This window comes from Leptidea sinapis, chromosome 39 (genome assembly GCF_905404315.1).
Source record: "Leptidea sinapis chromosome 39, ilLepSina1.1, whole genome shotgun sequence".
In the NCBI taxonomy this organism is placed as follows: domain Eukaryota; kingdom Metazoa; phylum Arthropoda; class Insecta; order Lepidoptera; family Pieridae; genus Leptidea; species Leptidea sinapis.
Window position 1 is genome coordinate 8,349,389 of NC_066303.1, and position 26,540 is coordinate 8,375,928.

The following is a 26,540-nucleotide window of genomic DNA, read 5'->3' on the forward strand; positions in this document are numbered from 1 at the left end:
ATACGAATAAAAAAGGTAGGTAAACTAAAATGAATTCAATTCAATACCAATTGACAAAATACTAAGCATAATGCCCAATGACGTCAAAGGGAGTAATACTGTCAGACTCAAGGCAAAACGTCTAATTATCTTCTGACATCTTTCAAACGTCAAACTCTGAATTGCTAACTGTCAAAGTTTAAGACGTAGAATATCAAACTCTCTTGGCACATATCTTGTTATTATTACATACAAATTATTCATGAATTATTGTTTTGCTGTTTGGATTGCTAGTGAATGGGCGCTACCTGTCTGACCTTTAATATATTATTATCACTCTTGCTCTTGATCCACTACAAGTATTACGTAGTAAAATATTTACATTATAGTAACTTTATTTTTATTTCGAGGGTATGTGAATTGATACATCAACTGTACTCAATAATTCTGAGGTTTTTTAACGTAAATTATAAACTAAACCAACACTTTTTCGCTTATGTAAGTTGAAATTTTGAGGAAATGTTTTGTTACATCGCTTTGCATATGTACTTAGATTGTATATTAATAATTAGTAAATTTTGATTTCATTGGGTGAAAATAAGTCTTTTCACTTTTTCTAATCAAATTATAATGGTATTTTGGAGACTCAGCGTTTGGAGGTTAAATAAAACAACTGCTTGAGTACTATGAGGAATAGATATTTAAATTCAGGTACACGATATTTAAACAAAATCCTTAAAACAAATTACATTTGTTATTATAAAATGTGATACTATTACTTGATGTACAGCATTATTAAACCGTTCCAGAGATGATATTACGATACATAAAAATGTTTTTTCTGAGAACGAATCTGTCTGCATACGCTAATACGGCTAACATGCACGATTTATATTTCTGCAATATATAATCTTTCGAAGGTATTACGTTAAAGGTTATTATAATTATTAGATATTTATATTAATTGATGTTATTTGTTGTAGGTAAAGCTACCGTATGTAAATAATAATATGTAGGTATAACTTTTGACAATATTGTAATATTTTTGACATACTTACATGATTAGTTAACTTTTAAGTTTAAATTCTTTGGATTAAAATATCATTAAATTTATTCTTCTTGTTCCTCATTAAATTAGTTAAAATCATATTTTTTTGAACGAAATGGCAACATTGCGTACTATAGAGACGTATTAGTAATGGGAGATTTATCTAACGAATATGAATAAGTAATTTTATTAAACGTTCGATAGGCTTAAAACATGTTTTAACTAATATAGCAAACGCTTTTCGAAGGTATAAAACCTTCGAAAAGCGTTTTATTATAAATAAGGCAGTTTAAGTCACGTCAGCTTTATCAAAGAGATAATGATAGCTTTTTAGCTATAATATCCGATTAAGAATACCTTTTTTTAACAAGCGTATATTAGCGATGTTTTATATCTCCGCTAAGTCATTATGAATAAGACAGTCAGTGTGGTTTCTATAAGGATTTGAAAAAGGATAATCAGATAATCTACGTAAAATAGATAGACTTATCACTAATAATACCAAAACGTGCTTCAACTGTTTTCCCTTTCGCAGTGTGTATGTGATGTTAACAATGAAGTCTCACAAGTCAAAAATCTGAAGGCACTGGGATCTGGCATTGCTTCAAAACAATAAGTCACATGTGCTAGGAGCCTCGCACGATGGGCTTACGTAGATTTTGTACTTAATGCATAGAAGAGATAAATTGCCCGTATAACCAAACACTCTTTGTCGGTACTGTATGGAAAATTGGGCAAAGAAATATTTTCCTCAGATTCGAAAGAAGCTTATTTTGTACTACTTATACATATGGACTTTGAAACCTCGAAGAATGAAGTTGACAGTTAACATAATAGCTCTTATCAATTTCTTTCTCAATTATACATCAATTAAAAACACAGAAAATAACTTATCCAGGGCAAATTTACTGGTTATGCTTTCACATCTCGGCATTTGTATTTAGATTAAATATTTCAAACAATTTGTGCGTAATCCTAAAAGAAGAGAAAACGAAAAGCTAATAATGAGTAAACATTCTTCATTGTTGTCCCAGATCTTGTTGTTGAGATTTGTGGACTGTTTTGCATAGACATTTTTACAGTACGTAGCTCTTCAAAATTCAACAAGTTTCATAGATTTATCTGAGGCAAAAATTGACGTTGAAATCTCCATTTATTTATCATAGATATTTTATTATTATTATTATTATACGCAGTAAGGCGTAAGTAACCTCCTGTTGTGTTTTATGAATATAGAATTTCTCCCATACGTCTACGTCTAAGTTTCACTTCATCATACGGATTTACGGTTCTGTGTTTTAATTTATCAAGTTGTAAAGAAGATTTTTAATGTTCTTAATATTACATTCGAAACATTTCTTTATTTGTCGCTGATTTGTTCATTATATTCAATATTGTATACCTATTATATTGGTTAACGATCATTGTAAAATCAGGTATATATATATATATACCTGATTTTATATATATATATATATTATATTTTATATATTTTAATCTATGAAAGTGTCAATTGTCAATTACTAGTAAGATTGTAATTGTCATATTTGAACTTGACTGATGACTGTTGAGTTATGACTTTTGACCGATGACAATTGACGTCTCTTTAACAAATTGTGTTTTGCGCAATTTCGCATTAATAATAAAAACAAAATTTAAAACGCATATTAAGTTTAACAGTTTAGTGAAAACTATTGCAAAATTTTAGTGTTGTAGGCATGTCAAATTTTTTTGAGAAAATCAAATCATTTTTAGGCTTTCATGTTGAACCACCTAGAAATGATTTTCGTAATCCAATTTGGGGTACAGACGATGATGACGACGGCGATGAACTATACGCTCGAAATCAAATAGAAATTTACAAAGACCCTTTAGAATTACAGCAAGAAATTACTCGTCACATGCAAGATATATTCAAGTCCTTTGGCAGTATGTTTGGGGACATGAAGTTTTTCTTTCACGACGATCCAATAAATTCCTTTCCGTCAATCACCGATGCTCAAGAAGATCCGGAGGTAGAGAATTTTGACAGCAATAGAATCAGAGACTATTATCTTAAACCTGGCTACCATATTCCAAAACATGATAACATCAAAGAAGATGTGGATCTAGATGGCAGAGTAAGTTCAAACGATATATCCGACCTCTTTAGAAGGAAGCAAGATGGCCAAAACATCATGCCAGACAATCAATTCAATGGTAATATGGTACCTGGTAGGTCATTCTGTCAGACAATCATAACAACTAGTATAACCAAACCTGATGGGACAGTTGAGACAAAGCGGATTGTTAAAAATGGCCATGAAGTTGTTGAAGAGACAATAACAACAACAGAACCATCAGGTATTAACCCTGTTGCATCATCACAGTTCGTGCTTCCAGAAATATCCTTGCTGTTGAGAAAGTTTTTTGAATACTAGTAGTTTTATTACGGCATAAAATTTTATTAAATGTCTAATGTATCAAAATTCAAGAAATGTTTGTTTACAGTTAGTGAGATATAATAGTCATTTAAAAGTGTTAGATATTTATTTTGTATTAGTGTCTTATTCCAATATGAGATAACCTTTATTACTTTGAAATATATTATAAAATGTAATTTTGCAGAAAAAATTATTTAATTAAGTAAATTTTTTGACAGCATTTGTTTTATTATTTCTAAAATCTTATATGGCTGAAGAGTTTTAAGTTTGTTTGAACATACTAATATCTGGATCTACCAGCAGATTAAAATAAATGTAATTAAGCATCAATAACACACTCGGATAGCTGTAAATATTGATTTTTGTAAAATAAGTACAAAGAAATGGAGCTTCAAAATTACTTTCTATATATGAGCCAGTGTATTGGTTAGTGATACATGGGGCACAGCAGCTATCCATAAAACAAATCTTAATATTCTGAACTTTGGGAAAATTATTTTAAACTCATTCTTTGATTTCACTCTTAAGAGATTGAATCACAAAATGGACAGACAATCTTGTCAAGATCGCTGGAGTAGGTTGGATGAGTGCAGCACAGGACCAATCTTTGAGGGAGGCCCTTCTCCAGCAGTGGACATCTTACTGAAATGGAACTCCAAGATTTACGATGTCTGTGGCCTATTAATAATCCGGAATAAACTGTTTTAGTTTTAGTAATTTAATTTTATTATATATAGCAGGTACAGACTGACTGATAGAATTCCGAATGTGGTAATACGAGCGCGCTGTGGTTTGAAAGAGGATGTTGTGACTGAGAAGAAAGAATGACGCATCAAATATATAAGGCAAGTCGCAAGAAGCAAATAAGGTGTTGCATATGTACACATAATAAAACATCAATTATGTTATGGAATCTTCTTAAACAGGCGCTATAGTGCTTAACAGGAGGCACCAGTTATGAATATTGATCTATACATACATAATTGATAAGAAAATAAAACCGGATAAACAGTCTAGGTACGGACCTGTATTTTAGCAAATGTTAAAATATGGTATCTACACTGTATGTCCCACATGAATGTCAATGACAATGTGCATGATGTTTAATATTTAAATATGCAGATTTAAGGGAGTAATAAGTACCTACCAAATTGCATACTAGAAGCGACTAAATCACCCTTGTGGAACAATATAATTTAGTCCTTTTTTGGGGGCTTGCTAAGGGGACACAAGTCTTCACAATAGTATTTACGAATCAAAATTTGAACTTGAACTTTGCGGACCCTGCATCCTTAAGGGATCATTGTGTCCTTTGCCAATCCATTCTGTTTCTGTTAGGCCAACTGCCTCTATCATGACAACAAGAGAGACATGTCCTAAGAAGAGGATGTCTGCAAAGATCAGTAATTGTTCTATAGTGCTTGTAATGGCCTCTATATGTGTGATTTCTATACAAAAAAAAGCCAGAAGGTTTTAAACACAAGGTATCCAAATAAACTCAAAATGCCCTTCTGTAGAACTGCATCTTTTAGTAGAAATTGTTATAGCATGTCTGTGAAAATCTATAATAAATTGCCCAATGAATTGAAAGATTTACCGTTCAAAGTTTTTAAAAGAAGACTGCATCAGTGGTTAACAAATAAGTGCTTCTATAGTTTAAACGAATTTTTCAATACAAAATGAATTAGTCTATTTGATAATAATATATGTAAATTAATATACTTTTATGACATTGAATTTGTTAATATTATACATAGGTACTAAATGAATTATTAAGTTATTTACGTCTCACATATAATATCTTAAAATTTTATTTTATAAATATTAATGATATCATTGTGAAATCCGACATGTTTCGGTATAACAGTACAAGTAGTGTTTAGACAATTTTGTAACATATTTTGCATGTCAATTGACGAAACATATTGGATTATCCATTATATTGTTAACATCTTAAGTACAATGTTTCCTGCAAATAAAATTTCATTTCATTTCATTTCTATTTAGAGTACATTTTGAGAGTATTTTTTATCAAAACTTTCCAGTACTGATTTTGAGTGTGTCCCTCAGTCCGTCTCAGTACTGTTTGGATTAGTTCCAAACCCACATATTGTTGATTTTTCCTAACACTGCCTATTACCCCTCAGAATAATTCAGGTTCCATGGGGCTTTTTGTGCACCTTAGGTAGTGAATCAGCCATTTCATTGCCTTCTACTCTTCTGTGACCACCAAGTGATCTAACTGTTCAGAGAGCACTGGATCCCCTGTAATTCTAACACCTTTGCGCTGCACGTGGTCAAATGGTTCGAGCTGATATTTACTTAGGTACATATTTGGGCCATACTTGATATAGTTTGCATAAAAGGCATTATTTAGGCAAGCATTATTTTCTCAAAATTTGTTCCTTTAGAATTCTTTTTTAATGTCATTTGTAATATACTAGACACTACTACCGCTTCGGAAAGAAATGGTGCTCTGAGAGTGAAGAAGCGTTGTAAGAAACTATCCCAGCATTCTTTTCTTTTGCGCTTTGTTTTTGTGTGTTGTGTAAATCTATATCTAGCCTTAGATTTATTGCTCCATGTCCATCAAACCAAGCGTTTGCTTTCGCCCAACGCTATTTTTGCTTTCTTTTTCACTGCTCCTATGTGTGAAAATATTTAAGTGAGATTTTGATTCAGTACAAATTCATATTTCCAAGACTTCTAGAGAAACTGCATTCTTGTCTAAGCTTCTCGAGTTTTCTTCTTTTCTCGAAGGGTGCAATTATATTATTACTTGAATTAAAATTCAGCCAAAATTTTGTACACTATCTTTAAATGATACGAGAGTGAGTGTCTGGGTATTTGCCAATTATTATCACGGCTAGGTCATCTCTATTGCCTTGCGCATCAAAACATTCGTCTAACTCTCTTAAAAAGAGTGTCAACAACAAGTGATTGAGGGAGTTGGCTCTTCCTTGAGGGCAGAATCTATTAAGTTTTCCCATCACAATAGTGTCAATGAATCAACCCACTTAACAATGGTTTCTACTCCTGTCGTGGTTATAGTGATGATTTCAGTTTCAGTAGGTACCATTATTACTACATGAGCAAGCTACGGCACACGGCTCGAGCTATTCTTTCTTCTCTCTCAGAGCACTTGTTTCAAAAGCGGTGGTCTTATTTCAACTGATATTAAAAAGCATTCTAAGGGCATCAATTTTGAGATAGTGAAGTAGGTATACCCATATAATTAAAAAAACCTGCTTTATAACAACTTGCAAAATCGCAATAGACAATTTTGCTGTGTGTATATCGTATCTGTTATGTACATGGGGCACACTAAAAGTTTTGCACTTCTAGCTAATCGGGACTATTTGAATTTCTAACTAGATACCGCACTATCTAAGAACTTTTAGCTGAGAAATTAATAAAATACCAAATACTTACTGATCATAGGGGTAATATGTGATCCCGGTTTCTTTCTTATTTGTTGTAGTATTATTTTACAAAGTTTTACTACGCAACACGGCGTTTTAGTTTCAGTTATTAGCAAAGTTTAACAGAACATGTGGCACGTCAACGTCACACATTGTTCGAGACTGGCTTGAGTATGCCCACTTGGGTGTAATATTAGTTGGGGCACCTTGCGACTACGCCTGCGGTATCTAGTTGGACCACAGCGGAGTCCAATTCTTAATCTAAGCTCTTAAAATTAAGAGTCAACTAACAATAGGTACTTGCTTTTTCTCTCAAGTTTGCGCTGTAACCATTAAGAAAAACCATTAGTCAGGAATTTTCCCCTGAATACTTTAGCTAGTATGGTTATACTGGCTCTCCAACCATTTGATCGCAAAGCTGTTTTTATGTCAGTGAATGCATAATGGAAGAAGGCTTTGCGGTGCGTAGAAACATGGCTTGTGTGTCTACTACTGCTTCTATGACGGATAGTGTTCTGAAAAACTGTTTCATTTGATCTCTGCCCTCGAATTCGACCATAACACTACACGCAAACTAAGTTAAGTTTCAAACTAAGGTTACTCATACCACCCTCGCACAATGTGGTTATATGGAGCACCTCCACAGAACGCTAATCAAGGAACTTTCTCCTAGAGCGGTATTCCTTATTGGATCTACTATATGGGTAGCTTCAAAAAAGCGGGAATACACACATTAAAGGAGGGAACGCTCCTGTGAATCCTCGGGGGTCATATCAAGTGAATCATATTGTAGTTTGTCCTCCTCTTCTAAAGCTGCATACCAGACCATACCAGGCGTAGTTCGTTAAATTGTCAATTAGCAATAGCCATTCCGCCTACTGTTCACAAATAGTTTTTAAATATTTACCCCAATGTGTGCTCTCACTTGCAAAAATGCTACCAGGCATGCGAAGAAATCGAACGGGATTACATTTCATCTGTAAGTAGCACATTTTCAATTCATTCTTACCAGTGGGCGGCTCCTATCGATGCATAGAATTAGTTAATTAGTGAGTTAATGGGGTCCCAACTAGGTCGCTATTAATTTATTCTGTTTATAACTATAAAAACGTTTTATTCTTGTAACGTCTAATAACTTCAATTATACTAAAGGACCCGTGTGCACTAGAAGACGCATAGGGCGTCCACAGTTTACCAGTGGGATGCTACTTTGCACAGGATGCCGGCTAGATTATGGGTACCACAACGGCGCCTATTTCTGCCGTGAAGCAGTAATGTGTAAGCATTATTGTGCTTCAATCTGAAGCGCGCCGTAGCTAGTGAAATTACTGGGCAAATGAGACTTGACTTCTTACGTCTTAAGGTCACGAGCGCAGTTGTAGTGCCGCTCAGAATTTTTGGGTTTTTCAATAATCTTGAGCGGCGCTGCATTGTAATGGGCTGGTCGTATCAAATACCATCAGCTGAATGTCCTGCTCGTCTCGTCCCTTAGTTTCATAAAAAAAAACATTGTATTAAAATATTGAATAATAATGTATGGAGCGCTGGTAGCAGTGCGCCAGGGTTGATGCGCGGGCGGGGAGTTATTTTTGACACAATGCATTGCATAGAAATGATAATGAACTCTCCTTCTGGTCTGTTCTGTATCGGAGCCAATTTCTACATAAGTATCAGAGGTTAAGTCTAGAGGTTAAGTCTTATTTCCATAAGCCACGAATAAAATTATTAGTGAATTATAATCGTTTTATTTTAAATAAGACTTCTTTTACAAATTCATAATTAACCTAGTAACTAATGAATAATAAATAAGTTTATAATACATACAAATGTACGTAACTAAATGCGAAACTCTTAATAATAATAGATTTCATGAATAAAATAATATACTCCATATCGTTACAGATGTAATGTTATTAGCTACTTTGGTAAACACAATATAGGTCCCAGTACCTCATAACTATTTGCTGCAATCACATCAATATCTCTCACATACATAAAATACTTCTTAAATCGATTTAAACTCCTTAATTATTGAATTTTAAGGGTTTGAAACATAGATAATTTATACGTCTACATAGAGTCTCTTGCTGTTAGACAACCGGTTAAAACAGGCCAGGTTTATTACTTTAATATGCGTGACAACACTCGCGAATTGTATGACAATTTGTGTTAATGTGCGTAAATTGCTCAAAATAGAAGTTAGGCTTAGGCCACACTACGGCTTATTCCCGAGAGCGGTTAATCGCTCTAACCGCAAAACCGCCCGAAACGTACACACCACGATTATAAACCGCGAAACCATCCGCGATTTTTACAATTTAAAGATGGATTTCAAAAGAGCAATGTAATGTTGCTTTGATACTAAGAATCAGAAAAAAAAGACGTCTACTAAAATTTTGCAAATATATATACTAACTAGCCCTAGATTACAGCATACAGGTTTCTTTTATAACAAATATTGAATTTTAATATAACACCCAGATATTTTTTTCAATTAGGTACTGTCGGTTGTCAGTAGCCAGCTTCGATAAAATCTTGCACATTGTTCGACCATACATCACCTTCATGTAAACAAAATTGGAATTCTGGGATAGCGTTTCGTAGTCTACGTTTGAAACCGACTATGATAACATTATTTCAATGGCGCGACAACATGACAATTCTTCGTGACTTTCGGCCAAATACTAGGCAAAAAAACACCTGCTCTTAACGCATATTGCATGTATAGCCACTAAGCTCTATGAATTACAAATTTATTCGCGACTATTTTCTAACATTTCAAGTTTTTAAAATCAGTCGCGCGAAAAAACCGCAAGTTCGGCCGCTTTTATTCATTTTCTTGTTTCATAAACTCACACGGTTAAAAACCGCTGCGGTTTAACCATAGTGCGACCTAGGTCTAACTCTAAACTTAATTTTTTTCGACGTTTTCACAGGTTTCATAGTCTATCTAGACGTATTAATGATCTAAGCTTTGAAACAAATGTCGTTTTTTCTGTATTTCTCACTATGTTGTTTTGTGCTTTTTTTCGATATACAACGTTTGACTAAATTGGCCACTTTCTATATTTTAATCCTTGTAATAAATTGGTGCATCATATTTTAAACCATTTCAATAATTAATCTTTAAAACTTTTTAAAAGCTATTTTCTTCAAGGATCGGATGGTAAAGGGATGACTGATTTTTATGAATGTGATGAGCAAGCGTTTTCCTTTTAATACTATAATATCATTGTATACGATGTGGATTTTGAATTAGATATTGAAATGAAAATTCTGAATTGATTCACAGATGACATAAAATCTGGATTCAATCTAATCTTAAGCAAGAGATCGCATAATATAGAAAGCTGCCGTATTTATTTAAAAAAAATTACGATAGCCACGATTAATGTAAATTTTCTGTATGTACAAAAACAACAAAGTTCCGTTTTACTTGTGAACAAGGCAATATTTAAAAATTATTTAAGTATTTATCTTGGTAAACATGTATTGTAATCTGTATTGTACCAAAACTTTACGGAACTAAGGTTACTCTCCTCTCCGCCGGGCCATAGTATGCCTTATTGACAGTAGCAGGCATCTCTTGTGTTACTGCGAATCCAAGTTAAGAATCTGTTGACTCGAGCGTATACTCCAGGCTTGCCAGGCCTAGCGCAACCTTCACCCCACGAAACGACACCTGAAATAAGATTGGAATAAAGTATTTATATATTTATTTTGAATTTTGATAGCAAACAAGCTACAAGCGGTTGTATGAAAGTGTCGCAATTCAAGTAAGTTGGTATACTCTTAGTGACAGGTTTGCTTTTTTATATGGCATCTTTTATATTGCGTTTGTCCTTTTTATTTTTGTATGACTGAATGCGAGAATGTGGATGTATGATTCATTAGCTGCCTATTATTCTGACCTTGAAGACAAAAACACAGAATATTCCACAGCTTAGCTTTTCGCATAATGAAACTTGAAGCAAAGCACTTCGTGTGTATAATCCCCGCGCGTTGAGAGGGGCTCAGGCTGCCATCTTTGTGACGTTACCGTGACTAAAACAAATTCTCAAGGAATCAATTTTGAGAAAATAAATAACTTTATAATACAAATTAAGTAGTTTATTTTAACTTCTCTGTTCATCATTCCTTGACCAGATTCAGGAAGAACATTCGAGATTACTTAAAATGAGTATCACAAAGTAAATTCCAGTTTTTCCACTCGAACGGTTGGCTCAGTTGGTAAGAGCGCTCGCACGGAACGCGAGAGGTCGCGGGTTGTGTTTTTGAATTTGAAAACTTTGAATATTTTGTTTTCAAATTTTATTTGTGTACTTAATAAATTTAATTCCCGAAGTGAGTGAGGGTTATCACTTTGAAACAGAACAAATTGTTTAAACTTTAAGTATACTATTACATTGGTATTCATTATCTGTGGTTAGGTAACGCGTTGTACAATTATTTAATAAAGTACCTATGAGTACTATAACGTTCAATGAGGGCAGCGCAGGACTGATCGTCGGGAGATCTTTGCGGGGAGGCCTTTGTCCAGCAGTGGACGTCTTCTGGCTGATGATGATAATGACGATACACTTTTATTGTCATACATTCTGGTAGATCTAATACCATATAGATGAGTAATTTGCTGTTGATACTATTGTTTTTATTTAGGAACAGTTGCAAGACTTACCAACAATCTCATAAGCGGCCGTAGTGCTGTTCAACACATGAAGAGGTCCCCCGGAGTCACCCTGGCAAGCGTCCCTACCTCCCTCGTCATATCCGGCACACAACATGTTCTCAGTAATACGATTGCCGTAAGTTGTGTCTCGGCAGGCGGAGTTTGATATTATTGGCACGTTCACCTGAAAACGTTTCAGTTGGTAAATGTATATTTGCTTGATAGTGGAGACATCATTTGTGGTTGTTAAGTCTCATAGTAATTCGTTTCATGAATGAAGAATACCATCAAAGGATGAGGGGCAAGATGTATGGGTTGTGTACATATTGAGCCTAAATAAATAACGTTAAGTATGCTCACCTCCTGCAGTGTGCTGGAAACAGAACCTCCTTCTTCCGTAGTGCCCCAACCGGAGACCATGCCAGTCTGGTCCATATAGGAAACACCAGCCGGTGGTAAACACACTGGACGAGCCCCAACATCCGAGTCATCTGATTCCTCTGCATTGCCTGTGCGTTTCTTTAAAGCATTACTCAGGTCCAACTGAAAATATTATCAAGAGAAGCCCATTTAATGTCAAATTTTATAATTATTTCAGCCGGAAGACGTTTACTGCTTGACAAAGGCCTCCCCCAAAGATCGCCATGATGATCGGTCTTGCGGTGCCCTCATGCAATCTATTCCGGCGATCTTGACCAGATCATTGGTCCATCTTGTGAGGGGCCTACCAACACTACGTCTTCCGGTACGTGGTCGCCATTCAACGACTTTACTGCCCCAACGGTCAATTGTCCATCGGGCTATGTGCCACTTCAGTTTCGCAACCATCTAGGCTATGTCGATGACTTTGGTGGACTACGGAGATCCGTAGATGAAGAGATCTTCATTTCTGATTAAATCTCGCAGGGAAACTCCGAGCAAAGCCCTCTCCGTTGCCCTAAGAGTGACCATGAGCTTCCTCAAGAGGAATATTTATTTAGGAAGATCATAATAAATCATCTAAATTACTACAAATAAGAATGAGCTATCTGACAGTGAAAGTCCCGTCAATATTGATTCAAAATTTTTGATATTAGCCGAGCACACAGAAAAAACATTACAATTATTATTGGTTTTTTGGTAGAATAACTGTATAAACACTCACAATATGCGAGTAGTATAGAGCTGTTATTAAATAGATACTTACGTAAAATTAAATTACACAATAACTAAAAGCAGAAATTGCGAAATTAAAGCTTTGAGAAACATATTATATCGACTTCAATGATATTTATTTAGAACAGCTAATTCACTTTGTCCGTATCGATCGTCCTACCCTTTAAAAAAAACTCAAACACTGTGGCAATAGAAGATAATCAGTCAATGTTAACGGAGTAAAAACCACTGAAGCAGCAATGCTGTTGGGTGTGCCACAAGGTTCAACCTTAGGTCCGTTGTTATCTTAATACAAATAAAACTGAATGCGTTAAACTTGCCCTTCCGAATGTGACAACAATCTATTTAATAGTGTTCTATCAAATAGTCAGAAATTAAAATCTGTAGACTCCAAAACACTGTAAAGAGTTGCCTTTAAATGGATTTTAAAGTCGTGTAAAGCGAAATTTACTAAGAAAAGCATTCACAAAGTCAGTCGAATAGTACTTTTCCACGTTTGTTATTAAATTATTGATTTGTAGAGGTTTTTAATAACTTTATTTTAATTCTTATTTACACGTAGACATTCTTTATTCGACATAACCACAAAAGATACAATTTTGGACTTGACTTTGGTGAGTTTATTGTATTATGCCAAATAGGACTGGTTTTCAGAAGACCCGAACCGTCAAACTCAGGTTGAGTTTGACGGTTCGGTTCGGGTCAGTAAAAAATATTACTGTGTTTAAAATTAAATATAATACAAAACCATCTTTTTAAAATAAACTATCACTACGATGAGAAAAAGAATTTTTAGTCTTTACTTGTTTTAACCGTTACTTTCTTAAACGTTTTTATAATTAATTGTAGATTATAGACTTCACAGATAGAAATTGCATTGTTACCAGTAAATGTCGCGGGATTTGTACTAAGCGTATGTATATACGAATTGGTATAAAGAATAGTATGAGCGAGACATTATCGTAAGCTTACCCTCTCATCCAACTTTAGCAATGCGATATCATTGTCGTAAGTGCTAGGATTGTACCGAAGATGTCTGATGATAGCAGCCACCTTCCTGTCCACAGTCTTCGTGTCATTAGGCATTGACCTGTCGTGCTCGAGTAAACGAACCGTCATTCTCTCCTTGCGGAAACTATGGGAGAAAGAACAACGTGTATATTTCATTAAGAGACATAAAAAGCTTTGTTCTTCAAAAGTCGTTCGGTCTAAAGGGCGCCGTAGCTAGTGAAATTACTAGGCAAATGAGACTTAACATCTTATGTCTCAAGGTGACGAGCGCAGTTGTAGTAACGCTCAGAATTTTTTGGGTTTTTCAAGAATCCTGGGCGGCACTGCATTGCAATGGGCAGGACGTATCAATTACCATCAGCTGAATGTCCTGCTCATTTCTTATTATCATAAAAAGAAACTTTCACTTTCGGGATTCCATGTAGGAATGAAAACAGGTCCCTAAGCTATTAGTATTAAGGTTTTAAAGACATCGTTGCTAGTAAAATGATTGAACAAGGAAGAGTTATCCAACATCGTATGATTAGAGATACTGAGCGTAATTGCAGTGCTGCTCAGAATTTTGAATTTTCAAGAATCCTTATAATAATTACGATGTTGGTGGTATGTCCCTATCACTTACCATTACGTTAACGAGGCTAGCTGAAGCTTATAAATAAAATATTAAAACGGCTTAATACTTCTAATTCACAAGCATCCAGTAAATATAATTTTAATATATCTGATAAAACCATAAAATGATAAGAAAAACTACGTTAAAGGATACGTCAAACGTAATATTGTTTGGCTACGCCGTAAATGGTAACATAATTCGGTTACCTATCATTCTCACTCTGCTATAGAATCTCTGATTTTGCAATAAAAAAATCACTCAGAATTAGGTGACCCTTCATGATAATGCTACAGATATTACAACAGTGCATACCGAAGTTCCTGATATTGAGAAGCATGATTTAAAATATCTATAAGAAAACCTTAAGGAACTCTTTTAGGAAAAATCTTGAACCTAGCTGATAAATTGATATTCTGGTTACATACCCTGATGTGCAATGCGCCGCTGTCATAATGTAGAGGTCGCTGATGACAGAGCCGCCGCAGTAGAATCTTCCTCCGTACAGGAGTGCCACCATCCAGGGCAGCTCCAACCGCTTGGTCTCAGATCCGCCCACGATACGCCTCCTTGTGCGAGCTATCCCGCATTCTGTATAAACCCAATTTTTTACCAACCATATTTTAAGGATAACTCTTAGAATGCCGTACCCACATGGTAACTAATGGGCCAAAGCGTGCGTCCAATGACCAAACGGATAGATAGTGCTTTGTGAAAGGCTAGATAACTTGGCGTTGTCGACTACCTCATTTATCACGGGCAATGTTCCAAAGTGTTTCCGAGCTGTTTGACCTGATTTTTGCCCCCGAATTGGACCTTCGCACGACACGCCACAAATTAGGATTAGCATATAATCGCAGTGGGGTTTTCAAGGATATTTCTTCCACGTACGACCAAGCTGTGCAATGAGCTTTCTTGTGCGGTGTTTTCAGGATCATAACACATGGGTAAGATACCCATAAAAAGCACGTACACTTTTTTAAAGGGTCGGCAACGGTTATCATTTAACATCAGGTGACCTGTACTCTCGTTTGTCCTTTCTTCCATAAAAAAAAGATAGCATAGAAAGTATTCCTATAGAAAAGTATTCAGATTTACGAGACCTGAAAGCCCAAAAGCTGAATTTCTGTCTAAAGATTTAAACAAAGAAGAAATAGATAAATAGAAAAAACAGAAGCGTCAGTGGTGTAATAGGTAGAACTGTTGACTATAACAACGTTGCTCCCGGTTCGTACGTCTATTCGACCCTTTAAGGTTAGCAACGTTCTTGTGTTATATATCGCCGAGGTGGTAACAAACCATTAGGTGGCTCGTATGAATGCTCGTTAGTACTAATCTTCCATTAAGAAAACAGAATATACCCTCCGATTTATTTCTGTGAATAGTGATTTCTACGATGACCCATACACTCCAGTGGTTAGTGATTCTGCCTACTGAGCTAGGAGCGAGTTCGAATCCCGGTAGGTGCAAACATTTATATGATGAGTATGTGTGTTTGTTTCCGAGTGATGGATGTTTATATGTATTTACGTATGTTTAAGTAAGTGTATTGTATTAAATATGTCGTTGTCTTGCACCCATATATAGCCTGTAGGCTATGCCTAGTTTGGGGCAAGATAATTTGTGTAAAAGTGTGCCAATATTATTATCATTATATATTATATACACCGATTATGGGTACCACAACGGCGCCTATTTCTACCGTGAAGCAGTAATGTGTAAGTATTATTGTGTTTCGGTCTGAAGGGCGCCGCAGCTAGTGAAATTACTGGGCAAATGAAACTTAATATCATAATATATCTCAAGGTGACGAGCGCAATTGTAGTGCCGCTCAGAATTTTTGGGTTTTTTCAAGAATCCCGAGCGGCACTGCATTGTAATGGGCAGGGGCAATGGGCGTCCTTTATTTTCATAAAATAAAAAGAATACATACGGCAAGCTGGGCAGTCAGAAGGCGGGTCGTTAGCTGGTAGCTGTATTGGTGGAGGTGAGCTGGTGGTGGATCCAAGCCAGTTACTGATCCAGTCGATGAGCCCTTTCTCCTTCCCATCTTCCGGTGTGGGCTCAGATGTATGGCAGAGAGCTGCTCCAATCAAACACACCACAAGAAAGACACGCATCTAAAAAAAAGTTTTAATTTCATAATACGTCCTTTCATGCACTACGAACGAATACATTTGTGATGCTGCAAATGAAACAAAACACAAAGAGCTCCTTTAGTAGTTTAGCTAAGAAAGTATTATTTGGTAACTATTTTTCCTATTAAGTTGCGCAAAGTTCGACCACTATAATTATTTTTAAACATTTCATTTTTCCCACACGCTCGCCACATTCCCGCACGCTCAAAGTGTTAAAGTGTTTCTATTACTATCTTCCTTGTTTCTTTGGAAAATACACATTACAGTCCATCCTACAGGCACATTAGAGGTAAAATTTATGTTGGTGACTCAGTAAGTATTTCCTATATAATAATTCATTTTATATTATAGATCAAATGACCGCTTCAATATTCGATCACTAATTATTTAAGATTATTTAGAATTTTAAATCCGTCATCCGTCAATAAATCATGAAACTGCATATCTATATCTTAATTTATCTATATCCATATAATAAACAAAACATTCATAGAAATATGAAAAATACAATACGTCCTTAGACTTACTTACGCGTTCCAACTAGAAACAGCAGGCGTAGTCGCAAAGTGCGGCAACTAATACTACGCTCTAATAGTACTTGAGCCAGAGGGCCTACTCCTAAAATCGATATTCGATATATCGTGGCATTGGTCGTGTCGAATCCTACTCTTAGTTACATCGTATTCAATGTCGAAACGATGATTGAACGAACGAAACATTTTTCGATATTATCGGTCTAACCTTACCCTTAGTTGAAAATGTCAGAGACGAATATTCGAATTCGACAAACAATCAAACGTCACTTTTACGGTAATCTCAACGACACCTTCTAAGCTGTCATTGCTATTATCGATTCAAGTTGTATAGATATATTTGCCATACAATATACATACTTATTAAATAAAATTAAAATAATTATATGTGATTTACTAAGCAACAGGATTTATTTATTATGTGTTGACCTGTCACATGTTCTGTGAAGCTTTGCTAATAATTAAAACTAAAATACCGGGTTGCGTAGTAAAACTTTGCAAAAATTATAAGACACTGGGATCAATTAACACAAAGCGTGTGTTACAAGATTTAAAAGATTCCATTGAGTGTCAAGATTCCGCGCACACAAGCATCTAATACTAACCGTAATAAAAAAGCTATTGTTCTTAGGTAGTGTGTTATCTAGTTGGAGCGCTGTGGAGACCAATCCTTAATTTAAGCTTTATTCTTGTGATATTTAATTGTAATCCTTTATTTTGATCCGGCAGATCCCCAATCTTGTGGCAGGTCTTCAACAGAAGAAGTTTTGGAAATTGTTTTGTCTTGTGGCGAATGTCTTGGCGATTGTACAAAAATACGATACCAACGATTGTGATATTATGTCTTAACAAATACACGTGGCTCCATTACTGAAAGCTTCCTAGTGCGGTGTTTCCGGGTCGATACGACATGAGTACCTTCAAAAAAGCGCGTATACCTGTTGCAAGAGAATGTGGGCGGTAGTGAACACTTTACACCAGGTGACCCGTAAGCTCAATTGTCCTCCTTTTCCATAAAAAAATCTATTTCCTTTAACACAACAATATTTATAAATGATCAAATTTTGTAACTTAAATTTAGAATAAAATTAACATGGAACGTTTGTTAAGCAGTATTTATAGCCGGACCGTTTGTTTTAATTATAATTTTATTTATTTATTTATATTTGGGAAACAAACAGTATTTAAAAACATTAACAAAAATACATAAAAGATTCTACACACACCAATAAAAGATACATAATATCATGTGAGAAGTTTAACGGAGGACAAACAAAAAGACTTAAGTACAGAACTTTCGAAGAAAAGAAAACAACATTACTTACGTTAAATTTACTACGTTGTATTTTCAAAAGATAAAACACGCGTAGAATAATGTAATTCTTAGAAAATGAAACAGTTTTTCAAACAGTGGTTGAGGAGATCAACCTGCACATTAAATAAAAGAATATAATCAGTTCCCTTAATAATATATAACTTAAACTGACCCTCTTTGATAGATGCAAACCAGGAGATACGTCAGAATTTTTAAAACATAAACAAAAATAAATCTCACTTCTAACAAATTGAAACAACACTTTGTTACGGACGTATTAGAATATTAATATATACTGAATGAAATCTGCACTGCAACCAGTATTTATCAAGACATAATGACCACTAAATGACGTTACTAAAAGCCCAAGTGGGGTTTTTCCTGTTCAGCTATCAAAACCGTATAGAAAACTGAGTTAGTAGTGGTGTTTATCTCTGGAACTCAAAAATAAAAAAATATGGTTGCCCAGATTTGCCTAGTATTGTTTTTTTTTAATTCCAACTTAATATGATTGTTGGTAGGCCCCCCACAAGATAGACCGACGTTCTGGTCAAGATCGCCGGAATACGTTGGATGAGGGCAGCGCAGGACCGATTGTCGTGGAGATCTTTGGGGGAGACCTTTGTCCAGCAGTGGACGTCTTCCGGCTGATGATCATGATGTTTGCTAAAAACTCTAAGCTAAGTCAATAATAATATTATATTTTAATACATATCCTAGCTATCCAACGCGGAAATGCTGCCAGTTATGTGTAAGCATTACTGTGTTTCGGTCAGAAGGGCGCCGTAGCTAGTGAAATTACTGGGCAAATGAGACTTAACATCTTATGTCTCAAGGTGGCGAGCGCAGTTGTAGTGCCGCTCAGAATTTTCGGGGTTTTTCAAGAATCCTGAGCGGCACTGCATTGTAATGGGCAGGGCGCATCAATTACCATCAGCTGAACGTCCTGCTCGTCTCATCCCTTATTTTCATAAAAAAAAGTCTTGGTACACTTCCCTATAATGACAGTTTTAGTTTAATGTAATCTTAAGTATTGTAAATAAAGTTATAATCATTGTTTTGTTTTGAATGACACACTTTTTTACACAAATTATCTTGCCCCAAGTTAAGCATATTTAGCCTGTGTTATGGGTTACAAGACAACGATATATTTAATACAATATACTTACTTAAACATACATATATTCATATAAAACTACATAAATACATTTAAACATCCATGACTCGGAAACAAACATCTATATTCATCATATAAATGCTTGCACCTACCGGGATTCGAACCCGGGACCTCTAGCCTAGTAGGTAGGATCGCTAACCACTCGGCTATACAGGTTGTCAATATTCAGAATATTTTATTACAATTAATGCTTTGTTATTAATAAAATTACAAATGTTAATAATACGTACATGATAATATAATTAAATCGTAGTGTGCTATAAGTATTTTCGGGATTTTTACCAGATTACGACGTACTAATCTGCGTCGTCAAGAAGCACTTTTGTGTAAGGTAGTAACCATATTCTCACATTGCTTCCACTTTTCATAACTTTCGTTTGCAAATTTGAAAAGTTTATTCTGCCGATTGTCTTATTTCCTACGATTAAGGTTTTCAATTCAGTTAATTTGCTATTTTTATTTGATCGCTCAATAGGTATCGACTGAGATTATCGAGTGCAGGCATGCTCTCCTTAGGCGTGGGTTCGATTCTGACATCTATATAATTATATAAAGCACAAAGATGGCTAGCCCTCACTTCTGGGATTATATAATACAAATTAAGTTTGTAACCAGAATTTATGAACGATGCAGGACTCGAACTCGCGCCTCTCGGGTCGCATAGATCGTAAATCTTGGTATGTCTTGTTCAACTCTCAGGTTGTGTCTCTCAGGTGTGGAAATTTTGTTCCTCAGCAACCACAATTGGTACCGATCCCCATGATATATCGTTGGAAAGGTCATGACGAGAAAACCTTAAAAAGCTATTCAGGTGAAATTTTTCCCATAGTTATATTGAAAATGAGGTTTGTTCTTAAGAACGTGCCAGCAAAGGCTTTACTTTCTTCTAATTGGAGCATTTTTTCTAAGTTTTAAATACCAATGCATACACGGGTTGGAGACTAGAGTTGGTCACTAGTCCATTAACTTTGCTTCTAATAAAAAAAAATTATCTGCATACTTTTCAAAATTGACCATAGATGGAGCTTGCAAGCGATATACACATTGTGAAGTGTTAGCAATCATCGTCGAATCAAGGACACGGAGTACCGGTACGATGGTTTGATTACCACCGGTTGGACCTGGTCGATATTTACCGCTATCACTTGACAACTCAACGCGATGACGTATCAAATAGCAATTTTATTTATAATATATTTACATTTACACAAGTCAGGGCGACTTTGAGCGGGTTCTTTTGATTAAAATAGATACTATGATATCATCCTCACAAAGCATATAAAAACTTTTTAAGGCGAACAATTTTTGTTCACTTAGTTATATAAATTTATATTTTCATGGAGCATACACTAAAAAAAGCTCAAAGAAGGCACCCCACTTTACTAGGAATTACATAAAATAAAATAAAAATACATGTGAAAATAAATGTGCAGTTATATCTGTCACTCGTTCACAACAACAATACCATGCTGATTTTCAAAAAATTTAATACGGGCATTGTCTCCTACAGTAAGAGGATGAATACTTTATACCGAAATTTTGAAGAATTACCGAATTTTCCTGTTTCACTGAGCTGAACAATAGGCCGAATGACAGGCATATGCTTCTTTCATACGTAATATACTAGTCCGGTTGCACTTCAAAATTTGGAGATGAAAAAGGTGATTGTATTTTCTGTACGTTTAACAAGATGTGTACAAAATTCCATGATTGGTAGGCATTTGTGGCGTAAACCGGAATTAGGAAGATTTTTTTTTAGAAAATTTTGAATTTTGGGAAGTCATAATTAGGATGTTAGCTCCAGTCATAACATTCATTGAATTTGCCTCTGACTGTTGTTCATCCATTAAAAGGATTCATTAACTAAAACTGATTAAAATTTGCTTATAATTTGGAAAGAAATTGGATTAATGTCAAATTCTATTCAAACTACACATTTTAGAAGAAATCTAATGAACCATACCACCATTTAAAGTATTAGGTAAAAATATCGAACAAAAAACCTCATAAACACGAAATGAAGTCACTACATTTTATTTTTTCAGCCATTAACGCACTATAAAATTGTGTCCTCATTTACAAAGAAAGTAAAACCATTTTATTGTCAATAAATTTTGTTGGACTTAATCTCAATTTGAAGGCTTAAGCACTTGCTGATTTATGATTTGAAGACCTTCTAATGGTTAGGACAAAAATATGGCAAGGATTTTTTAAAATCAATTAATTTTATGATGAAATCGTAAACGTTTCACGATTAAGATTCTTAGATTTTAGCTAGGATTATTTTAGGGCAAAAGGGAAGTAAAGACGATGACACCCACCATTGGAACTTCTAACACCGTACAACAGCGGTGCTTTTTTCTCCCGTCAACGTTTCACTATTTCGATTCCGTCAAATGTTATCTACGTTTTAGTTTTAGGGCAAAAGGGAAGTAAAGACGTTGAGAGCTTCCATTGAGAGGCTTCTTGCACCGTAAAACAGCGTAGTACCTTTTTCTACCTTCATGCATTATTGTGGTTCAGTTGGAAGGGCGCATAGCTTGTTGTTCTCACATGTTCCCAAAGTGTCGAGTTCAATTGAGATTCCTCTCAGAATTATGGGTTCAATCAAGATAGCCTGAACAACACTGCATTGTAATATGTACGGTGTATAATTTACAATATAGTAAACATTTTGCTCGTCTCCTTACCATTTCTTGTAACAAATTTGCAAAAATTCTCGAAGTAATAACCCTCCGAAGTCGTAAACCTAAATTACGTTTATCAACCGTTGTCAAACACGTGAATTTATAATAGCATTAATTTATAATAACCATGCACAATTCAGGTCAAGCGTATGCAAAAGACTTTCCGTTACAGGACCTACAATTCGTAAAATATTACTTTTCGTGGAAGTAGTACTAAGGCATAATTTTGTTCAATATCGTATCTCTTTGTGGGTCACGAGTACAGAGTACTCCATATTTCAAATTAACGTATTGAGTCCCTACCATTAGTAAGAGCGTACGTCACATTATTCGTGACCAGCCTTACAATATACCAGCGTTAAGACAAACAAATCGAGAATTTATTGAATTAGGCGTTACTTTGCGGAAATCCATAAGTATCTAAATGTTGTGAGGTTTCTTAAGTGTAAATTCCGCTAAGACCTCTCTTGACAAATAAAAAGGTTACGAATAATCATGCTGTCAGTTCGTCTATACCATAGTTTCTCAACCTTATTTTGCTCACCGCCCACTTTGAGAATATGTTTTTTTCTAGAGTATTTTCGTGTTTTTTCATTTGTCATCTCAATGCCCCCTAATTTTCTCTGGGTCTTCTACTGCCCCCCACCCGAAAGTCTCAAACGCCCACAAGGGGGCGTTATCGCCCACGTTGAGAACCTATATGCTATATAATCTAATCTATATAATCTATGTCTATGGTCGTGACAGTTTAAAGTCAAAATAAAAAAAAATTCTTTCTCTAATATTGACAGTTTAAGATTTCTTATATAGTCAAATTCAAATACTTAAACTTTATTCAATTAGGCTTAAACTAAGCGCTTTTGAATCATCACTTTAATTTTTTTTTTAATTACTGTATCTACGATATGTTTACTGTATCTAACATATGTTGTAATCCTTCCTGTAACATCCAATATAATATGATCGAGTTAAAGCGTTTAAAATTATCAAATATTTCATAACAAGTTTTAAAGAATAAATTATTTAAATACTTGTAAAATTGGAAGGATCAACCTTTAGAGCTTGAATTCATTGTTTGTGTAAGGGTGCTCGTGAACATGATGGTCGTGATTACTGTCATAATCAGTAATTGCATACAACAATGAGTTATTAACTATAACAGTTCCACTTAGCACCACAAGCAGCACCCGTTCACAAGTTGTCGCCTGAACCAGCCATCGTTCCCTTCGCACATATTTGTGGGAAGGAGACCAGGCACACGACGCCACCGCAAGCAATGCCACATTAGTGTGCATGACGAACCGTATTATACATATGATAACAACAAAATTACATAAACAATGCTCACAAGACATTGTAAAATCTAAGAAGTTTTGCCTCGGACCTTACGCCCCGCTATTATTTCTCGATTAGTTATCTGTGTGTCTAGTTACCCACATACCGTCTGATTTGAGGCACATATGCTTAAGATAGACTGATCGAGCCCACAAATAAATATAGAGCTACTGTATCTATAGACTCATCAATTAATTCTAACAACTGAGAAGATGTGACTGAAATGTTAATTTGACATAAGCCTTTTGTATGCAGCTTACATACTACGGTCACTACCGTTCTCTCGACAACTAAACAATGTGAGTTTTCCTGTTCTTTATATGAGCATTTAAACGTCAAAATCTATGAAATTTTTGTCATAATCATATCACATTATTATGTGTTAATAAAAATAGTTTAATAAAACTAAAAACCACGCTTTGCTTGAAAAGATGATGGTTAAAATTTAAAATGAATATAAATTCCTGCCTTATCCGTCGATAGATTAAATATTGTAAATTAATAAAATCCTTATTTAGCAAATTAAAAATGGAATAATTTTATCCAATTAATGTATTGTCATCGGTCCTCGATAAATCTACGAAGTGTTAACGAAATATGGCCGTTTAAGTTTGGTCAAAATCACGCCCAAATGAGTCTGTTACAAACAAACATACATACAGGTTAAGCTAGTAAAAAGCGTGTAAAAATGTGTATACTTTTGACGATCCTACCTATACCTAAATTTATTAGATTTTTGCATTCATCTGTGTAATTTTTGCTCAAAACGAATACAGCAAATTTGTTTTTATTTTATTTTATTTGACGACTTGTTTTAAATTGTCTATGATATTTCATAGACTCACAATAACACTAGGCAACGTATAGGCCATGTAACAGCCTGATAATATAACACAGAATACCTTTATTTATTTACGGTATGTGTGGATGATGCAGCTACTGTACTCAATAACTTTTGTATTAATTTACATTTACTTTTTTGACATACTCGTGTAAGGCATTGACTATTTGACGTTTGAGTATGTTTGTTGCATCATTTTACATATTATATTGTAATTGAAATGATTTGTAAATCGATGGAAATGTAAATCTTGATATAAAAGAGTGGCAATGAGTTTCTTGCTACTTCTTCTCATTAGCTTAACCCTTTACGAAGTAGCGGTAGATTCAATAAGAAAAATATTTTTTTGACATTCATAAGTGTCATTTCCGTGACCTACATGAATAAAGTGGTTTTGATTTGATTTGATTTGAATCCGTGACCAATTTTGATTTGTCAATTTGTGCGTAAGCTAGTGGTAATTTTCAAAAGGATACTAACGAAATAATGCCAAACGTGGTTGACTGTTTACGACTTGATAATCAAAATCTTTTTCAGTAACAATTGTTCTATCTTGCTGTATCTCGGTAAGTGCTGTTCTTCTCTCTCGCAAGTTTTGTTTGTTTATATGTTAGTATATTGTAAGTGCATGCATAATATAATAAATAAATATATAAACGGGGCTTACAAATTATTAAGTAAGTTCGAAATTGCCGTTGTTTCAACTTTGGATTAAACTAAAATCTCCTTGTTATTAGATTCTAAATATTCTAGATTAAAAAAAAAACTACAAAATACGATTGTTTCACTATCAGTTCTGAATCTTCCTCCTAAAACCTCCGTACTCGCCAGATCTGATCCCAACTTCCCAGCACACTACCATTTTTCCGCGATTTGGACAATTTTAAAGATGCAATGGACACATAATTAATTTGTATTAGTTTGTTGTTACAAGTTAGTTACGGCATAGTTCTACTGCAAGGGCATATATCTTCCTATATCACAGGAATATATAAATAACAGTAGTCAGGTACAAAAGTTTTAATTTTTTTTTTGTTTAAATGCTTTCACCACTTATAGTAGAAGCACATTATCATGAGGCATATAACCTCTTTGTATGAAAGTACTAAAGACACAAATGACAAAATATGCACAGTTTAAAAATGAAACTACTGTCAAAATATTGTATCAATTAGCTAAAAATCTTAATCGACCTCGTTCATAAACTCAATTAAAACAGGAATGTTGTTTATTACAGTATACATAAATGAATATATTAAAGTTAACGGTTTCTCGTATATATCCTTTGTAGAAAGCGTGTATGTGCCTTATTAAAACTTTCTCCTGTTTATATATACATATGTAATTAAAAAAATAGAAGCTCAAAGCCAACTGAATACCTCTTAGACAAATCGGTAGATAATAAAAATTGTAGATGTTATAAATATAATTACCTTGCAAATATCTTCGATTTAATTAAAACACAACCACTTAGATTATAAACTGGACGCCACGGCTGACTGTCTCGATAAAGGAACTTGAGTGACCACTCGCAAAACCGCGTAGCGCTGGCCAATAGAAAGAGAGAGAGCTATCTCCACTTTCACTCTGCTCTACTTAGTCCTGACGTGCTCAATGGTGGATCTTCCCGCTGTACCATGGTTATAAGCTACCTAGAATGGCTGTAACAAATACCTCGACAGTTACAAGGTAATTTCAGTTGAATCGTTATCGGCTAATGGTTATGATTATACCTGCAATTTTTCCTTTATGTGGGGCCGCAATTAGTTACATGCCATGCATAAACTGTTTTCCTTAAATATTAGTGCGTAATACAATATGATTGCGATAAGTAGGTTGTGGTTCGTTACTATGTGGTTTAATTAACATGTTATAATCTCTAATTAGAACATAATTAGGTACTTAATATTAGTGAGGTTAAATTAAATTTGTAACCAAAATTTATGAACGACTATTACGAACCCCCGACATCTCGGGTTGCGGCTGAGCGCTCTTCCACTAAGCCAACTATTCGAACGGTTTGTTCATAAATGATGACTGATCTTTATTGAAAACTGAAAACAATATTGATCTCGGGAAAATTATAGGAATTGGAATTTGTATGGGAAAATTACTGCTAATGCTTCCACCAAACGCCAGTAAAAGAAACGTCAACAATCGTTTCACGTAATTTTCGATATAAATAATGCATTACCAC

The 26,540-nt window shown here is 34.8% G+C and overlaps 2 protein-coding genes across 5 annotated transcripts; one reads left to right on the forward strand and one right to left on the reverse strand.

The window, feature by feature from the left end:
* The first annotated feature begins 2,620 nt into the window (after nucleotides 1-2,620).
* On the forward strand, nucleotides 2,621-3,670 carry LOC126976146 (uncharacterized). Its single transcript, XM_050824350.1, has one exon. It carries the CDS (start codon nucleotides 2,746-2,748, stop codon nucleotides 3,445-3,447), a length of 702 nt encoding a protein of 233 aa, XP_050680307.1. The 5' UTR covers nucleotides 2,621-2,745; the 3' UTR covers nucleotides 3,448-3,670.
* Nucleotides 3,671-8,601: 4,931 nt separating this feature from the next.
* Nucleotides 8,602-25,949, reverse strand: LOC126976144 (trypsin-1-like). Of its 4 annotated transcripts, none has more exons than XM_050824345.1 (7): nucleotides 25,777-25,949; nucleotides 16,251-16,437; nucleotides 14,746-14,908; nucleotides 13,669-13,831; nucleotides 11,902-12,084; nucleotides 11,551-11,725; nucleotides 8,602-10,554 (listed from the first exon to the last, which is right to left on the reverse strand). In XM_050824345.1, the coding sequence occupies exons 2-7, from the start codon at nucleotides 16,435-16,437 to the stop codon at nucleotides 10,436-10,438; spliced, it is 990 nt and encodes a 329-aa protein (XP_050680302.1). In that variant the 5' UTR covers nucleotides 25,777-25,949; the 3' UTR covers nucleotides 8,602-10,435. The 4 variants fall into 4 exon arrangements, with proteins under 4 accessions (XP_050680302.1, XP_050680303.1, XP_050680304.1 ...); XM_050824346.1 differs by lacking the exon at nucleotides 25,777-25,949 and adding an exon at nucleotides 18,476-18,634; XM_050824347.1 differs by lacking the exon at nucleotides 25,777-25,949 and adding an exon at nucleotides 18,314-18,435.
* Between the last annotated feature and the right edge of the window lie 591 nt (nucleotides 25,950-26,540).